Source organism: Acanthochromis polyacanthus, chromosome 16, assembly GCF_021347895.1.
Source record: "Acanthochromis polyacanthus isolate Apoly-LR-REF ecotype Palm Island chromosome 16, KAUST_Apoly_ChrSc, whole genome shotgun sequence".
Taxonomy (NCBI): Eukaryota; Metazoa; Chordata; class Actinopteri; family Pomacentridae; genus Acanthochromis; species Acanthochromis polyacanthus.
The window spans coordinates 16794527-16814140 of NC_067128.1; the positions used below are offsets into that span (position 1 = coordinate 16794527).

General features: G+C 38.9%; 1 protein-coding gene across 1 annotated transcript in view; it reads left to right on the plus strand.

The window, feature by feature from the left end:
- The window catches only part of ift172 (intraflagellar transport 172), a 69474-nt gene that overhangs the window by 37764 nt on the left and 12096 nt on the right, over nucleotides 1–19614 (plus strand). The window contains exons 28-39 of the mRNA XM_051960661.1: nucleotides 2086–2221; nucleotides 4166–4282; nucleotides 5794–5936; nucleotides 6319–6412; nucleotides 7304–7368; nucleotides 8640–8820; nucleotides 9017–9126; nucleotides 13492–13621; nucleotides 16324–16422; nucleotides 16514–16623; nucleotides 16859–16922; nucleotides 17757–17843. Coding sequence (XP_051816621.1) covers nucleotides 2086–2221; nucleotides 4166–4282; nucleotides 5794–5936; nucleotides 6319–6412; nucleotides 7304–7368; nucleotides 8640–8820; nucleotides 9017–9126; nucleotides 13492–13621; nucleotides 16324–16422; nucleotides 16514–16623; nucleotides 16859–16922; nucleotides 17757–17843 — 1336 coding nt within the window. The remainder of the gene's footprint in view (nucleotides 1–2085; nucleotides 2222–4165; nucleotides 4283–5793; nucleotides 5937–6318; nucleotides 6413–7303; nucleotides 7369–8639; nucleotides 8821–9016; nucleotides 9127–13491; nucleotides 13622–16323; nucleotides 16423–16513; nucleotides 16624–16858; nucleotides 16923–17756; nucleotides 17844–19614) is intronic.

The following is a 19614-nucleotide window of genomic DNA, read 5'->3' on the forward strand; positions in this document are numbered from 1 at the left end:
TAGCCTAGCCACACTAGACAACACACGGCAACGAATTTAATTCTCTGCCAGGGTCGACAACAAAAACGACAACAGTCGTTGAGCTCCATTAGCACCGACTCTGAATAATCTTTCTGTTTACATGTCTGTAATATACTTGAGCTTCACCCATTGACTGTATAAATAAGGCTTCACCGAACTACCGCATCCTCTGATTTCCGGCACTCTAGGAGCCTATTCATTGCGCTGATTGGTTGTATACCTACCCAACTGCTGCAGAGTGATTTGATAGACAACCTTTTAGCCCGCCTCCCTCCCTGTCGAGCGTGCCAAGACCCTTGTGCCTTCAAAAACATGGGTCTAGCGTGGCTAGGCTAGCTTCCTCCCACAATCCAAAAATATGTTGAGGTTAATTGATTATTCTAAATTGCCCGTAGGTGTGAATGTGTGTGTGATTGTTAGTCTGTATATGTAGCCCTGCGACAGACTGGTGACCTGTCCAGGGTGTCCCCTGCCTTTGCCCGAGTCAGCTGGGATAGACTCCAGCACCCCCACGACCGTAATGAGGATAAAGCGGTGTATAGAGAATGGATGGATGGAAGAAGAAAACAGCCAATCACATAATACGCCGGAACTGACATCATAAAACAGTGTGGGATAAGAGGAAATTCTTTTTGCTTTTTTCTTTACTTTTTTCCACCTGTAAGTTCGTCCTCTTGGTCAGCAGTAGCAGCTAGCTAAATATCTGCCTTCTGCTCCTGAGAAAAAGCTAACATTAGCATGGATTAGCAACCCTGTTACTGTGATTAGAACAGGGTTAGCAAACAACAAATAAAACGTGGAATAAAATTTTTGCCACCGATGTGTAAGCTGAGCCAATCAAACCTTTGATAGTTTGTGATCTATTATTGATGAATATATAGCAGAAAACTGTAAAAGAGAAGGTTTGTTTTTCAAAAAATGTGAAGCCCAAATGTCCTCCAATTCCTGATTGACCCAAATAACCACATTAATAGTAGTTCACAGCATTGGCTGCTGGAGGCCGATGTTTTATTGTGACCTGCTAAGGGACTGCAGATGAAAATTAGCTTAAAGCTAACTCTGGTACAATGCATCAAATGGAAACATTTATGTATAATATTGTACATGGTCCCTTTTTAAATAAACTGATAATAACATAGCAATAAGGTTTGGTTTGTATTTTGCTGTGAGTAAAAAGGTACCTGCATTGCATTTATGGATTAAACTCTCACAGGGACACCCTCCATTCTAGATGTATTTTCATTACTTAAACTTGCTGTACTCTAAGAGATTGTACCTCGGTTCAAGTACAGGCTGGGAAACTGCCCTGAGATTTTCTGTGTTTTTAAAGACAGAAAAAAGAGATGTGCTGTCGAAAATTAGCGTGACACCAGTTAGCAAAGCCATTCATGCGCTGTGATGCTTAGTGTGGTCCTATTTTATTTCAATAAAATGTAAATAAACAATCACTGTATCATCAGCAAATTATAAATTGAAAACAACAAATGAGTTGTCCCTGCATTCATTCTGATAAAGTGAAATTCGCTGGATTTTGGTTGATTTTTTTCCGAATGTTCTTAAAGAAAATATTAGAACTTTTACTGATATATATGTAAGCACTTTAGATATTTTTATGATTTTTGTGGAATATTTTTATTAATTTTTTGAAACTATTTACAATTTTTATTTATTTTATTTTTTAAATCTTTATTTTTTTGCCAAATTTGGAGATTTTTTTTTAAAATAAAACTTTTAAGGGAAACCTTGAAGGAATTTTTGGAATTTTCTTCCTGAAGATTTTGTAATTTTTAAAAACAAATTCAGGGAATCTTTTTTTTTGCTGGATTTTTTTTCAGACAAGGAAGCATAATTTTTTGCTGCCCGTAAATGAGGACAACAGGAGGGTTAATTACAGCAGGATAAAAACAATGTCAAATGCAAGCCACATACTTTTTATTTTTGTTTTTAATTGCTTTCAAATGGAAGATTGTAAATAAGACCTCTGTCTGCTTTACTTACATACAATAAGTGAAGAGATTATTATCTAATGGTGGCCTGAGTTTGTGTGTGTGTGTGTGCATACAGGCTATTTGCTACAGTGAAGCAGCCTGACCTCGCCATCACCATGTACAAGAAGAACCGGATGTTTGATGATGTTATTCGTCTGGTGGCCAAACATCACCCTGAACTGCTGGCTGAGACTCACGTCCACCTGGCCAAGGTACAGCAAACTGCAGTGGGCTGATAATGGAGTTTCAACACCAACACTGATCACAAGAAATGAAGTTAAAGTCCTGAAAGTTCAGCCGTTAATTAGCCCCCTCGTCGAACTGTATTTCCGTGCTGTTTCACCTCTTTCATTCACATTAGCTGGTTTCTTGTTGGGAAATCAGTCAACACAGAAGCCGCCAGGAGCAGTTAACTTAAAGGATCAGCTCATAGTCTCTGTTCAAACAATAGCCAGGTTCTCATATGATCATCGAAACAGGTTTTCTCGCTGTAATCCTTCCTCCTGCTCCATGCTCCCACAGTCCTCATTCTGTGAAAAATGTATTCACAACTTTATCTAAAGCTAATATTTAGAGCTTCAGCCATCTGAGTTGCACAACTGGCCATCTTCTACAGTTATGGTCTTTTCAGTATTAAATTTCCTCGTTAAGCCACAGTGGAGGGATGGTACCAAAGACGGGGATTTCACGGAAAGTGGACACTAACTTTGGACAACAGACTGCTGCAGCCTCACGTTAACTTCAGATAAACTTTTTGTGATATTTTTGCATAGCCCAAGCTTACATAGATGGGATTTTAGTACACATACGTTGAAGTTACCCTCAAATTCAGGAATTTTGATCTACTATACGTCTCAGCCTAGTTGTCCCTTTTTTCCCCAGTCTGTTAATGTTAGGGGACACCTCTACATTGAGTCACTTAGTTCCATTACTCTCTGATTGGACCCCAACTGTCTCTTTGTCCTTAACACCATCTTTGTGGCAAACTTCTCTCAGTCAGCTGACCACCCAGCATCCATCATCATGTCAGCTGCTTATGTTTTGTCTATCATGAATACATTTCAAGAACAAGTTCCGCAAGGGAAACCTATTTCTTGATCCCATGACTATTGTCTAAAGACTGAACTAAAAAGCTGTGAACTGATCCTTTAACATTTCTCACCAGAATGAAAGAAATATCCTGATTTGAAGGCTGCTATTTGTGTTAGTAAACTTAACAGCAACCTGTGTGGCTGCATCAGTCGCAGAACATTGTAGCCATCAACCACTTTCCTGTCACCTTTTTTCATGCCTGTAACAAGGAAGCTTAACCACAGTGAAGAATTATTAGGAAAGGAAAGGAAAAGCTCTTTGTTGTAATTATCTGTATATTTAATATCTACTTATTTTGCCCATTTAATCACTTGTAGATGAGGGAAAGCGTGTCAGCAACAAAAATACTGAGATCATCTGATAGTTGTAGTTCATCTGATACCAGTTTGAAAGTGAAAAAGGACTGTCCCTTGGTTGATGCCATTACTCCACAGCTCAGCAGTATTTAGGCAGTGATGAGATTTCTCATTTGAAAAGCTCCAACAGGCTCAGACAACGTTCCAGTTCGGACGCCACTACAGCTGTATGCAATATTTTGTTCTGGAGGTTTGGATCTCTTCTCTGTTTCGAATGTAACAGCAGACAAATGAGTGTGTTTTGCGGCTGTCCAATTATCTAGCGAAAATGGCCTTACACTGCTTTATATTCTAACAATAATGAACTGAGTTTTCCTCTGAATTAGGAAGTTTTGAAGCCCATAGTCAGTCATTCGTCAGTGTCCACACTGAGACCACACACAAATTTATTTTACAACCTTTTAATCATGTCCAGATATCGTCGCTTTCAGGTCTCTGAGCTGCAGATAGTAGCGGCAAATAAGATTGTTAAAAAATCCACTAATCTTGCATCACTAAACGCTTTCAGTCTTGTCAGCATTTTTTTTTTTTTTTTGCTGTGTCACAAGTTAGAAAAAGGGATTGCTATAGGGACATGAATTATGCTTCTCAATTAAATTCTGACTCTAATTTGGCGCCCTTGTTATGTACTATTACTGTGATTACGAAGCCTTTCCGTATACAGTGTGTAAGTTATGTAAATATGTGTTGTAAATGTGCTTTTTGTAGGAGTTACAAGCTGAATCCAGGTTCTCCGAAGCAGAGTACCACTTCATGGAGGCTGAGGAGTGGAAGGCTGCAGTCAACATGTACAGAGCCAGTGATATGTGGGAGGATGCGTACAGGGTATAGACGCCATATTTGTTTTGTGTGCTTGCTTGTTGTTAATCCCATTACATGCCCAAAATACTGTAAAGCTTGGTGAAGCCTAAATGCTCGCCCACACAGCACAGGCTTTCTACACCATACTGTCCATCTATATTAACTGTTTATCCATTTTGTTGGTGTAGAGTGAATGACACCACTGATGTAGTCAGTGATACACACACAGAGAGACCACTGCATTTATTCACTGCAGCATATTTGATAGTTTTTGTTTAAAGACTTTTGATTATGTGATGCCATGAACACATTAAGATAATGGACCTTTTAGAATTTAAAAGAGCACTGAGGCAAACATATCTACATCTAAGTAAGACATCATAATATAATCACATGGCACAGAGCCAGACTAATACAAAATATGACACACTGTTTCTGTAATGAATCTTGCGAAATTGTTTTAAGTGCAAAGTGCATTTCACTTATAAATATTGTCCGTTTTAACTGTCTGAAGCCAAAACCTCACTGGTAGATTTGAAAGGCATTTATGGTTTCTTCAAAAACAGAAAAATCTGTCATATTTTCAACTGTTAAAAAATATAAAAGTGGTATTTTATCATAATTGCTTCATTCTACATATCACATTCAAAATGTTTGCCAAAAGAAGCTGTTTGCACCAGATCCTGTAAAAGAAACAAAACGCAGTCCTTCTTGCCGCAACTGAGAAGTCATGATCGATCAACAGTCCCTGGACAAATATTCTAGGACTTCTCAGCTAAACTACAGAACACAACAAAAAGGATTTAGAGGGAAGTCAACATTCCTAACATAGACTGTATATATAATGGACGTAGCATCTGGCTCTAGAATTGAAGCCAACCCGGAAGTGTCAAAAACTTGCAATATCACACCGTCCGCTAGGGCTGGCTCCAAAAAGCTTTTTCTCCATAGACCCCAATTCATTTTTGGAAAAAATAAAATTTGATAGACTGATTTTCTACAGCTCAGGATTTTTTCCCCGTTAGTTTTCATGGTCAAAATGAGAGATCAGGTGGCCAATCTTAAAATAAATCAATACTGAATTTTAAATAAATCGTTAAAGTTGGCGGAGCCAGGGGGCGTGGCTATACTTGATAGACAGCAACAGAAGCCTCTGCGGCAAAACGTGGGCGGGATAAGAGAGTCCTCAGCCAATCCTGCCCCTAGTTGCTCTCCGGTCCAGTCTGTTTGATGACGCTTTTTACGTCACTGGCTCCAAAAAATCCAAAACGGCGACCAGGAAGTAGCAAAATCCGGGCTTCATCAACGGGTGACGTCACGGTTATTCCTAATCAATGACATAAATGCAACATGGCTCAAAAACTATATACAGGAAAGCAATATGTCAGCTAGCTGTACACATAAAGCCCCCTTTTTTCCTGATATTTGTAAAATATGTGAGCATTTGAAAAAAAATAGTGTGCATATTAATTCCATTTTTTTCAATTTTGTAAAGCAGATAATCAAAGAAATGCAACTATTTTGTGTACACACAGGTGGCAAAGAACCACGGAGGTGCAGGAGCCCAGAAGCAGGTGGCCTACCTGTGGGCCAGGAGTCTGGGAGGAGAGGCTGCCGTCAAGCTGCTCAACAAGTTTGGTCTGCTGGACTACGCCATTGAGTCTGCTTCAAATAACTTGTGAGCATCATCACAACGCACAGAAATGTTACACTCTGTTGACAATTCTCCTCTCATTCAAGGTGGTTTATTACTTGTTCTGGCTGGAAGGAGCTCCAAAAAGCAAATGGCCATAAATTATTTGCTTCAAATGTACAAGAATCGACTTTCTTTGTAAAGCTTCAGGGAGCTGATGCTAATTGTAGAGCATCTCACAGTCATGTTAGTTGGTGAGTCCCATAGTGTAGGTTTCTGTGAATTTTCCAGGCTAAATATGTCAGGAGGAAAACACAAGTAGCCAATAAATCAAGCAAAGTATGTTCTGGTTCTTATAAGCTTGTTATTTAGGTTCTTAGGCCATTCATCCATATAAATATATATAAATGTTCCCTCTTCTCTCCAGCTCTTTTGATTTTGCCTTTGATTTGGCCCGGCTTTCATGTAAGGAAAAGATTCCTGAGATCCACCTCAAGCATGCCATATACCTGGAAGATGAGGTACGTCCACTGCAGCTCCACTACAAAGAGTCACCTCTCTGCTATCTATGTACATGCCATGGTCAAATGTATGTGCTTATGAATATTTGCTGTAAAACCGCAGTGTGTCCAGGGAAAATTGTTCAGTTTATCCTCAGTGTCCTTCACTTAAGGAGCAGTCAGAAACTGAAAGGCCTGGTTTCCATCCTCTTAAAGTTATGAAATGATGAGTCAAAACATCTAAATGAGATCAGGCTCATAAAACCGTCTTTTCTTTACACAGCACAGGGGAAAGCCGGCTCCCAACAGAATATGTTTTCAACAATCCCGCCTACTTGAACTTTCTCATTCAGGTCGACACTTCCTCTCACTCACTACCAAGAAAAGGCTCCTGATACAACTACCACAACAGGACTGGTCGATAGCTAGACTCTTCTCCTCTGTGGTTCCCCGGTGGTGGAACGCGTTACCAAACTCTTTTCGATCTGCAGAGTCACTCTCAGTCTGTAAGAAAAGACTAAAAACCCAGCTCTTCATTGAACACCTCTGCACTTGACAGGCTGCAGACTGCCTGTAGGCACCAAGGTCCTATTATCACCCTTGAACATGTTTCATGGCACTTATCCAGGTTGTTTTCTCTTGACTACATCCTTGCTTGTGTTGCATTTAGTCTCAGATGCTCGCTTTGGATAAAAGTGTCTGCTAAATGAAACTGTAGAGCTGTAGAACAGTCCATCATTCTTCTCTTATTAACAGTGCTGTAAATTTGATCCTTCACTGCTACGGCTCAGTAACATCAGTAATGCTCAGTTTCTGCTCACACTTTCTGTCACGGAAAATGTTGAAGCCACTGCTGATAAGTACAATTTAAGTAGGGTTTATCCTGAATTCTGTTATGGTTTTATCTTGCAGGGAAAGTTTCCTGAGGCCGAGGCGGAGTTCATCAAAGCAGGGAAACCCAAAGAAGCTGTGTTTATGTGAGTACTGGAGATGATGATTTTCTGACCAAATGAACACATTCAACTCTGCGTTACTGTCAGCTGAACACGACTTGTTAGAACTTAGAAGAGATTTATGTCAGCTTGAAGGTGGAATGTGGAATATTGGTGGCAGTACAGATTTAAGGTACTTGTACTTTACTTAAGTATTTTCATTCTACATTTCAGAGTGAGCTGAAGTTGACAGCAATATAGATACTTTACAAATTAAGATTATACGTACGAACCACATGAGGAGGTTATAAAATATGATCATTCAGACTACTGTTCAGAAGTTTGGGGTCACCCAGACAATTTCATGTTTTCCATGAAAACTCACACTTTTATTCATGTGCTAACATAATTGCACAAGAGTTTTCTAACCATCAATTAGCCTTTCAACACCATTAGCTAACACATTGTAGCATTAGAACACAGGAGTGATGGTTGCTGGAAATGTTCCTCTGTACCTCTATGTAGATATTCCATCAAAAAATCAGCCATTTCCAGCTAGAATAGTCATTTACCACATTAGCAATGTCTAGACTATTTCTGATTAATTTAATGTTATCCTCATAAAAAGAAAAACATGCCTTTCTTTCAAAAATGAGAACATTTCTAAGTAACCCCAAACTTTTTTATGGTAGTGTATTATGGATTTATAAAATCATATAGTATTTACTGATATATAAACTGTTATTTAGTCATTTTATTCCACTATTTTCTAAAGTTATACAAACCGAGCAGTCATGTGATCAACTAATCTGCATGGGAATTGATAACAGGTTATTTATAGTGTTCTATAAATAGTTCCATCTCAGCCTACCTAACTACACTGATGTAGAAATACAGTACAACAGTATCGGTAGCAGGTGTCATTTTTCCATTAAGTGCTTTGCTTTTTGTACTTACATCTCATACTTCCTCCACCACTGATGCGGATACAGGAAGTTGATGCTGATGATTGATGGAGGTTCATATTGCTCATGTATTTAACTCAGCAGTTTATATAAACACGTTGTGCGCACTGCTCCAAACATTATCACATGCTGTAATATTCATTTTCAACCTGGTCACTGCTGCTGTTAGGGCATTTCACGACGCTAGGAAACTCAATTTATTCAAAGTCCATGTCCCTTTTCTAGGACTTAGTAAAAGCCATTTAGGAAAACATACAAAGGATTTTGACTAATCCTAAAAAAAAGCTCATTTTTAGGTTTTGGTTTCTTGGATATATCTGTGTGTGAGTGTGTGTCTGTGAACTGTTCCAGGTATGTCCACAACAAGGACTGGGCCAGTGCACAGCGGGTGGCTGAGGGCCACGATCCAGAGAGTGTGTCTGAGGTTCTGGTTGGTCAAGCCAAGTTCTGCTTTGAACAGAAAGATTTCCAGAAATCTGAAGCTTTCCTGCTCCGAGCTCAGAGACCCGAACTGGCCGTTAAATACTACAAGGTAACTCCAAAGCAAAACTAATTTTAGACAATAAAAAAAAAGAAAAATCAAGGAAAGAGTTGTTAAATTTGCTTTAAAAATTCCTTAAAAGATTTGTCTGAAATGGCAGGTTGTAAAATAAAATCAGTCACACTTTGATCATCTCCTTTATGTTCTTTTATTTATTCCATATATTTTGCATATTTCTGCCAATCAGGATGCAGACATGTGGAGTGATGCCATGCGGATTTGTAAGGAGTATCTTCCCAACAAGCTGTCCATGCTCCAAGAGGAGTACGAGAGGGAGACTTCCAAGAAGGGAATCCGGTGAGATAAACACCAAAAACTACAGGAAATAAACGTGCCTCCTTTCTTGTAATTGTACTTTATTTTAATCCATTAGTGATCACTAGTTTTATCTTTGTTTTCAGTTTTCTTAGTTTACAAATGGCAAATTTAAAGAAAGCCTGGCTCAAATGGCAAGAAAAGCATGACTGAAGCTCGAGCTTGATGTAGTTACAACAGCAGATGTCAAAAGCCTTCGACTGGACTCATTATTTGTGGGACATTATTTTAACAGTGAGATCACATGAACAGCTCTCCTCTGCTGTGTCTCTGTGTACTTCGACTTTTAAACAGACTCAAATCACCACAAACTCACTATGAACCTTTCACAGCTTCTCCTCAGCAGCCCACCAACATAATCTATGCACAAAGAGCCAGTTTGATGCTTTATTAAAACACAACTCACATGTTATCCCAAATTGAAACTCCCAACAAGGAACAGCTCGTTAGCTAGCAAACCAGCAGCATGCAGCTCTTATCCTTCTCCCATCGCTTCTCCCTCTTTAATGACTTGTGGGGGGGGGGACATCAAAAGTTACCAATGGCAACGAATGAAAAAGAGGGTAAAAGAGAGAAAATGCTGAATTATTTCTGCAGAGTTTACAGCTCAGGCTTCAGACAACTGCAAGTCTTCGCCTTTCTTATGGACATGTGCAAGCCTGTGAAGATAGATGATCCCTTCAGCTCCAGTGAACGCAGGTTTAAGCTCACTGACTTGTGAGCTTGTGACAAAGTCAGAGATTATGAACAAGGAAGAGGTGGAGGAAAGTAAATATTGAATGTTAAGTGATTTTGAAAGTGAACTGTGGACGTGATTCCTGCCAGAAAGTGTGACCTGTGTAGTCAACGTATCTAAATGTACACTCACGAACCACAGCATTAAAACCACTGAGTGATGCTGAATAACACGGATCATCTTCTTGCAATAGGATTTTCAAGAGATGGGATATATTAGGCAGTGACAGTCACTTCCTAAAATTGATGGAAAATGAGCAGCATGAGGATCTGAGAGACCACTCACCATTTTGACGATATTCTGACTCAGTTGTCTTGCCATCGAAATAACTTGAAAATGGCTGACCCTGGTGAGTGGTTGTGGTATGCTAGTAGCTACCAAAAGTGGTCCACGAAAAGACAGATCAGTGAACCAGCGGCAGAACCATAGATGCCCAACGCTCAATGAATCAAGTGGGGATTAAAGGCTGGCCATTGTGTTCCAATACCACAGATGCTACTGTAGCAAAAACTGCTAAAAACCTTAATGCTGCTATAATAGTAAGGTGTGAGAACATACACACGTGGACAAAATTGTTGGTACCCCTCAGTTAAAGAAGGAAAAACCCACAATTCTCACTGAAATCACTTGAAACTCACAAAAGTAACAGTAAATAAAAATTTATTGAAAATTAAATAATCAAAATCAGCCATCACTTTTGAATTGTTGATTAACATAATTATTTAAAAAAACAAACTAATGAAATAGTGCTGGACAAAAATGATGGTACCCATAACTTAATATTTTGTTGCACAACCTTTTGAGGCAATCACTGCAATTAAACGATTTCTGTATTTGTCAATGAGCGTTCTGCAGCTGTCAACAGGTATTTTGGCCCACTCCTCATGAGCAAACAGCTCCAGTTGTCTCAGGTTTGATGGGTGTCTTCTCCAAATGGCACGTTTCAGCTCCTTCCACATATGTTCAATGGGATTCAGATCTGGGCTCATAGAAGGCCACTTTAGAATAGTCCAACGCTTTTCTCTCAGCCATTCTTGGGTGTTTTTGGCTGTGTGTTTTGGATCGTTGTCCTGTTGGAAGACCCATGACCTGCGACTGAGACCAAGCTTTCTGACACTGGGCAGCACATTTCTCTCCAGAATGCCTTGATAGTCTTCAGATTTCATCGTACCTTGCACACTTTCAAGACACCCTGTGCCAGATGCAGCAAAGCAGCCCCAAAACATTACTGAGCCTCCTCCATGTTTCACCGTAGGGACAGTGTTCTTTTCTTCGTATGCTTGGTTTTTGAGTCTATGAACATAGAGTTGATGTGCCTTACCAAAAAGCTCCAGTTTGGTCTCATCTGTCCAAAGGACATTCTCCCAGAAGCTTTGTGGCTTGTCAACATGCATTTTTGCAAATTCCAGTCTGGCTTTTTTATGAGTTTTTTTCAGCAGTGGTGTCCTCCTTGGTCGTCTCCCATGAAGTCCACTTTGGCTCAAACAACGACGAATGGTGCGATCTGACACTGATGTACCTTGGCCTTGGAGTTCACCTTTAATTTCTTTGGAGGTTGCTCTGGGCTCTTTGGATACAATTCGAACGATCCGTCTCTTCAATTTGTCATCAATTTTCCTCTTGCGGCCACGTCCAGGGAGGTTGGCTACTGTCCCGTGGGTCTTGAACTTCTGAATAATATGAGCCACTGTTGTCACAGGAACTTCAAGCTGTTTAGAGATGGTCTTATAGCCTTTACCTTTAAGATGTTTGTCTATAATTTTTTTTCGGATGTCCTGGGACAATTCTCTCCTTCGCTTTCTGTTGTCCATGTTCAGTGTGGTACACACCTTTTCACCAAACAGCAGGGTGACTACTTGTCTCCCTTTAAATAGGCAGACTGACTGATTATGAGTTTGGAAACACCTGTGATGTCAATTAAATGACACACCTGAGTTAATCATGTCACTCTGGTCAAATAGTTTTCAATCTTTTATAGAGGTACCATCATTTTTGTCCAGGCCTGTTTCATTAGTTTGTTTTTTTAAATAATTATGTTAATCAACAATTCAAAAGTAATGGCTGTTTTTGATTATTTAATTTTCAATAAATTTTTATTTATTGTTACTTTTGTGAGTTTCAAGTGATTTCAGTGAGAATTGTGGGTTTTTCCTTCTTTAACTGAGGGGTACCAACAATTTTGTCCACGTGTGTATCACCAACCCTTCAGTGTAACCATGTTGACCCCTGTCATCCACTGATAGTCATCCTGGACTATGGAGCAATAGAAGAAGGAGGCCTGGTCTGATGAATCACATTTTTTTTTTTTACATTATGTGGATGGTTTGACACATCTGCATCATTTACCTGGGGATAAAATAGCAGCAGGATGCTCTATGGGAAGACTGCAGACCGGTAGAGGCAATGCAATGCTCTATGCAATGTTCTGCTGAGAAACCTTGGATCCTTTATTCAGTTACTTTGACATGTAGCATCCACCTAAATATTGTTGCAGACAATGTACACCTCTTCTTGGCAGGGGTATTTCCAGACAGCAGTAGCCTGTTTCAGCAGGACAATGCTCCCTGCCACTGCAAACTTTGCTCAGGAATGTTTTGAAGAACATGACAAGGAGTTCAAGGTGTTGACTCGGCCTCCTAATTTCCCGGATCTCAATATAATTCAGGATCTGTGGAATGTGCTAGAAGTCTGATTCACAAAGGAGTCACCTTGCAACTACCAGGTCTCAGTGGATCTTGTGCAGGTCAGAGCTATTCTGGTGGCACGAGGGGGACCTACACAATATTAATCAGATGCTTTTAATGTTGTGGCAGTTTAGCGTGTTTTTCCTATAATGAATGCAGCCTGACTGGAAAGAACATACACAAGCGTTCAAAAGTTTGAGGTCACCCAGGCAATTTAATATTTTCCATGAAAACTCACACTTTTATTCATGTGCTAACATAATTGAACAAGGGTTTTCTGATCATCAGTTAGCCTTTCAACACAATTAACTAACACAATGTAGCATTAGAACACAGGAGTGATGGTTGCTGGAAATGTTCCTCTGTACCCCTATGGAGATATTCCATTAAAAACTAGCTGTTTCCAGCCAAAAATAATCATTTACCACATAAACAATGTCTAGACTGTATTTCTGATTAATTTAATGTTATCTTCATTAAAAAAAGCGTTTCTTTCAAAATTGAGGAGATTTCTAAATGACCCCAAACTTTTGATCGGTAGTGTATTTGTGTTAACCCCATTTAAAGCGCTGTATCATGAAACCAGTAGCAAAAGTCATGGACAGATGACAAATATCATGTATTGTACAGTGGAGTCACTGAATAAATGTGGCTTAATCTGAGAAATATCACATTAATTTGCAATGTACACCACATATTATTTATGCACTTTTTTCCTTATTTTCATCTTCTTTTTTCTGCAAAATTTTCTCTTTTGGAATGACGACACTATGTTTTGTTGTACACCAGTGTAACAGTAAAACAGAACTGATTTGAATCTGATTGAATTATTTCCTCTGACAGTTGAAATCAAAGAGTTTCTCAAATGAGCCTCAAATGTAACGAATTTGTTGGGGCCTCTTTGTGTGACTTTGTTTGTGGTTTCAGCGGTGTGGAGGGCATTCTGGAGCAGGCCAGGGAGTGGGAGCAGTCAGGTGAGCACTCCCGGGCTGTTGAGTGTTACCTGAAGGTGAAGGACGACTCCAACACTGCCCTGATGGAGAAGTGCTGGATGAAGGTAAAATTGAACGTCTTTCTGACTACGTAAAAGATTTTTTACACCTGCTGTTAATTACCATCTGGCATTAATACAGTTTGCATAATTTTTGGTGATGTTTAAAAAGATTAAAGACTGCTTGAGTTCTATTCACATGCAGCTGCTAATGCACTGAGAACCCTTCGAGAAAATCAACACAAAAGAATGGAGCTGCTAAGTTTATTTTTATTAAAGGAATATGACTCATTTTGAAAATTCCACAATAATGTTTTTCTGACTAAAAATGTAATAAATAGTATGTGAAAATATTTTAATGAGTACATACATAAGTTCCTGACTTGGGTCTTTTTCATGCTTTAAGTCCATCTGGAGACTTTGTTTCCTGTTTGTGTCTTCTTTCGAGTGACAGCATGAGATGTTCTTCTGAATATTTAAAAAAGGAATACACAAGGTGGATCCTAAAAATAGAACTGTTTACACTTAGAAACCTGGTAGCTACAGAGCATTTCCACACAAAGACTTATGTTTTGCCTGTGATTGATGTGAACAGTTGATGTAGCGGCTCCATCAAGTTATGATAAAATAAACACTGCAGATCATTCAGAAAGAAGACAACACGTGAGGCTTCACATGATGCAGCAATCATATGAAAAGGTCTGTCTTTGACAGTATCCAGCTGCAGGCTGTGAGTACAGCTACAGCTCTGCCTGGCAGTTTTGGCTGGGTGTCGTGGTGCTGGAAAGTTTCATCTCTAAAGAGACTGGACTTCATCAATCCACATTTAGATAGACTGTGTAAAATGGAAGAAATGTTAAATACATTGTTCCGTCCACAGTAGTGATGAACCGACAAACATCAGTCTAAGAGCAAGGCATGTAACAAAAGAACTCAGGTTAGCTTTCATTAGCACCTAAAGGCCTCTCTCATTTTGACTGATGTTAATGTTCATGAGTCTGTCATTACAAGAACACCGCACTGCAATGATGTGCATGGCAGAGCCTCAAAGAGAAACCCATTGCTGTCCAAAAAGAACATATCTGTCCCTCTACAGTTTGCTAAACATCTACAGATCACATGGACAATCCAGATGGCTGTTAGAAAATGTTTTGTTTGGCAAAAATAGAAGTTTTTGGTTTAAATACGGATCATTATGCTTGACAGGAAAGGAAAACACTTCACTCCAGTGTAAGAACCATTTGAAACGTGGTGGTAGCATCATGGTTTGGGCCTATGCTTTGCTGTATCTGGGCCAGAAAGAACCGGATGCTGCTGGGTCAATGGTCTGCTACAGAATACAAGTTACTGTATCATAACATGTACAAATGTTAAGAGCATTAAATGGACTGATTGGCATATAAGCAGAAACATCAAACCATCAGGTCTACCAATTAGCCTCAACGTTCAAATTTAACACTGTAGTGGGTGGATGACAGGGTAGAAATGTTTTCATTGATGGAAGGTGAAGGTCATTGTGTCACTTGTATCAATAGATGTCCTCCTTCTGGGAGCATGCAGATACACAGGAAACACAGTGTGTTATTGACTTAAGTGCTATGGAGATCAGATCATTTGAAATTTGAATGTTTGGTCTCACTGTGTGGCTCAAGGAAAGGTCCTGGGGTCTCGGAGATCAATTTCTTCTCCCCACGGGAGTTTGATTAACCCAGAAAATGTTGCGTCAGCATGAGTGACAGCTCAGGACTTTCTCTATTTGAGTATTGAATGTTTGATCTCCTGGTAGTGTTTGAGGAAAGATCACAGGGTCGTCAGAATCAATATGTTTCCTTCCTGTAGTGAGCCTAAAAATGCATGTCAACCTTTATTCCAAATACTTGTTTTTTTTTTAAGGCAGCACATACATTTGCTGGACAGAGGCAAACCTTAACCTCCTACTACTGCTTAAATGTTATGTAGTCTAATATAATTTGATTGTATTTGTATTAACCAGTAAAAGCTAACATTCATTGACATTGACATTAAGGGTGATTTAGATTTCAGCATATTAGCTATTGGAGCTAACACAATCATTTATGTAAATGACAGAATAACTGTTTTGAAAAATGAGCGATTATTCATTGAGTCAAGCAAAAGTCTGTATTTAGCTTATCAATTTTGTTGCTTTTCTGTGTTTTGTATCATTTTAAATGTCGAAGATTTGACTTTTGGAAAGCCAGACAAAATCTGAGAACATAATACATTGAAGCCTCAGGATTCGCATGCTCGTTTTGTGCTGTTTAGGCAAAATATAAATTAAAAATACGTAATTATTGATTATTGAAATTACCTAACCATATAACAGCAGCTTTTCGTATACGTAGATTTGTCACAAAGTCATTTACAACTTATAGACATGCACATAAGTAGAATTTAATATATTTATCACCAACTGCTTTCAGAATTACATTCAAATGGTTGGTTTCTGATGATTGTTCTGTAGACATCTTGTAGTCATCGTTATTTTTTTTGATAGCTTTTAACCCAGTAATGTCATGAGGTAAATCTAATATTTTCACCACATTCGACCTTAAAATAACAACCTGCTAGTACTTCTAAAATAATTGTAATCTTCATACTTGTGGAAAAGGCACTGACAAAACTACTCCTACTCTAGTTGACTAAGATCTTTTTTTCCTTTGTTTTTGTTTCTGTGCTGTATAAAACGATGAAAATGAAAAGACAATTTTGGTGTGACATGCACTGACTTACTTTGTGTGTGTTTCTAGGCAGCAGAACTGTCCATCAAGTTTCTAAGTGGAGACCGAGCGGTGGAGGTGGTTCAGGTGGTCGGACCAAGACTCACTCAGCTGAGGAAGTTCAACGCTGTGGGTTAAAACACACATATGGGCACTAAAGAACACAACAGGTTCTAATAAATAAATAAGTAAAATAATAAATTGTGTTTGCATTCTAAAGGCTGCTGAGCTCTACTTAAACATGGACCTCATCAAAGAGGCGATCGATGTTTTTATTGAGGGGGAGGAGTGGAACAAAGCCAAGAGAGTCGCAAAGGAGCTGGAACCGAGGTTTTTACAACACAGCTGTACACACAAACACTTGACATAGTGACAGTTATTTAAAGCACAACAGTGACAAAGACAAGGCCTGACACTGATTTCAAACTCAGTGTAGGAGCAACTAGAGAAACAGACAGCACCACCTTTTGTAAACACACTTAAAGTACATGGAAATATCTCCTGTTCAGAATGACTAGAGGCTTACATGTATCTGTACTGTATCTAATGACATTCATTTTGGCAGGTATGAGGACTATGTGGACCAAAAGTACAAAGAGCACCTTAAGAACCAAGGCAAAGTGGAATCTGTAAGTAAAAGTATACACTCTGATACACCCTGAAACTCAAACCCACAACTTTCTTCATGAAATATTGCCATATTGTCAATCTAATACTCTTAAGTTGAGCCTGATTAAGACAAAATCTGTCTTAAAAACCACTTAAACCCATGTGATCAAGAAAAATGTCTAGGAAATTATTATATTGCACGCATATTGGTCACTTAGAAATGTCCTTATTTTTGAAAGAAAAGCATTTTTTTAAAATGAAGATAACATGCAGTGAATCAGAAATACAGTCTAGACGTTGTTAATGTGGAAAATGACTATTGTAGCTGGAAATGGCAGATTTTTAATGGAATATCTCCATAGGGGTACAGAGGAACATTTCCAGCAACCATCACTCCTGTGTTCTAATGCTACATTGTGTTAGCTAATGGTGCTGAAAGGCTAACTGATGATTAGAAAACCCTTGTGTAATTATGCTAGCACATGACTAAAAGTGTGAGTTTTCATGGAAAACATGAAATTTCCTGAGTGACCCCAAACTTTTGAACTGTAGTGTAAATCAATCTAAAGCATGTATAAAAGAAACAGAAAAAAAAACGCCTTTCACCGTGTAATGAAAAGTTTATCACAGAACAAAACTTTGTTGTGTGAAATGACTTTACCTGATTGCTGTCTTTCTGCACCATTTCACTGCTATTTGGAGCCGTCCATGTGCCAGCGTTGTTTACTTTACCGCTGTCGTTTGACAAATATGAACAAAGCTAGATGGAAAATCTAATAGTCTAATTTCAAGTTTCACACTGTGTTTCCTGGAACTGAAAAGCTGTTCTTCTGACTGTGTGTGTGTGTGTTCAGCTGGTGGGTGTGGATGTCATGGCAGCCTTGGATTTGTACGCAGAAAGAGGCCAGTGGGAAAAATGTCTGGATACAGCATCCAAACAGGTACAAAGCACACAATCAACCCAGTCATCCCTACTGTTTAAAATGATCTGCTAAGATTACAGCGAAAAAAATCAGAGGGCTAGACTTGAGCTTGCATCGTTTAAAATGATCATATTCAGTTTTTATAAGCCACAATACTGAGGATCTTCCATCAGTTTTGGTACAAATGTTGATCAGGTAAGGTGAGCCCAGCTTATGGTTTCTGGGCTCATTTTTGTGCAGAGGTCAGGAATTAGTTTCAATCAGTGAGTTGACTTGCAGCGGTGCATGTTAGCATTTCTTTGATTTTGAAGATTTTAGTTGTATTTTATGTGTAATATTCTGAGGTGGTGGTATTAGATGTTACGGTCATGTTTATTAAGATTTATCTATCATTCTTGTGCTTACATTATTATTTACTGGTCTGAGAAAAGCATGTATGAGTGTTTTTATGTAAGCCAGGGAGGGACATTTCAGCTAATCTCATGTGTTTTTCCTGTAGACCCAGATTTGTGATGAAATATGTCATTTAAAATGAATGGGAAACAATTCCACCTAATAAAATTAAATTTGAAAAAGTGGAAAAGAACTTCCCCTCTTTTAAGAAAAGGCTCAACAATGTGATTTTCTGTCGTTATTCTGGGTGCTCATATGAGATAAGAGCTCTAAACTACAAAAAAAAAAAAATATTTAGCAAATTTCTTTTGGAATGAATTTTTGGTTTTAAAAATTACAGTGGTAGTGAAGGTGAACAGACTGCTGACCTGACACCAAATCCACACAGGAAAATTATGCACAGGCACACATAACCAGCGGCGAGTTATACAAACACCACTGGACGATCAGTCATGTTACAAATATTACTGACAACACATTAAGTCAGGCGCTCTCACCAGGACGGGGCTGAAAACATGAATGCGTCTCTTGTTGTTACCTCCAGTGATAATGTGCCACATGGCTCACATAGATCTGCCCCCCACCTTTTCTTACAGCTGACTGTCCACAGTGGTCATGTGTGGAAGCTGCTTCCTCTTTAGAGGTTTCGAGACTGAACTCCGTCCACCTCTTTGTGATTAGCTCTTATTTAAGAGGCAAGACCCTATAAATCGAACCCTGATTATATCAAAAAACAAAGCAACTTTGCTGCAGCTAAACAATAAGCAAAATATTCTGGATGAAGCATTGTGGTGCTTTGGAGATGCCCCGGCTTACAAGTCATATTTTCTAGACATAACAGAACATTGTCATTTGACACAGACTGCAGTTAAAAAATCACATAATTCTTTTTTTGTTTAGTTTTTTCAAAGGAGAAAAAAGAGACAAAATTCCAGGTCCACTAAAATCTTTGCCCATTATTTATTTATCTTTATTTAACCAGGAAGTCCCATTGAGATTAGACGTCTCTTTTACAAGGGGGACCTGGCCAAGGTAGCAGCCATACAAAATTTAAGAAGTTTTTTCAAATGGAAACTTGATACACGAAAAAATAATGGAGTAAAACAATAAATCAGATTGACAGCTATTCAAGGGCAGTGACCTCTGAAGAAAAACACGGACATTCCAAAGGATACAGTGAAGTCTTTATGGTATTCTTAAACTCATTAATGGATATGACTGTTTCTAGGTTGAGACTTTTTGGAAGATTATTGGTGCGTGATATGAGAACGCTGTTTTGCCAAAGTCTGTTAGGGTCTGGGGAACATTCAAAAGCAACCACTTCGAGGTGCGTTGATGGTAACTAGTCGAGCTGAAAGTGAGAATGGTACTGAGGTATTCTGGGAATTTTGCTGTC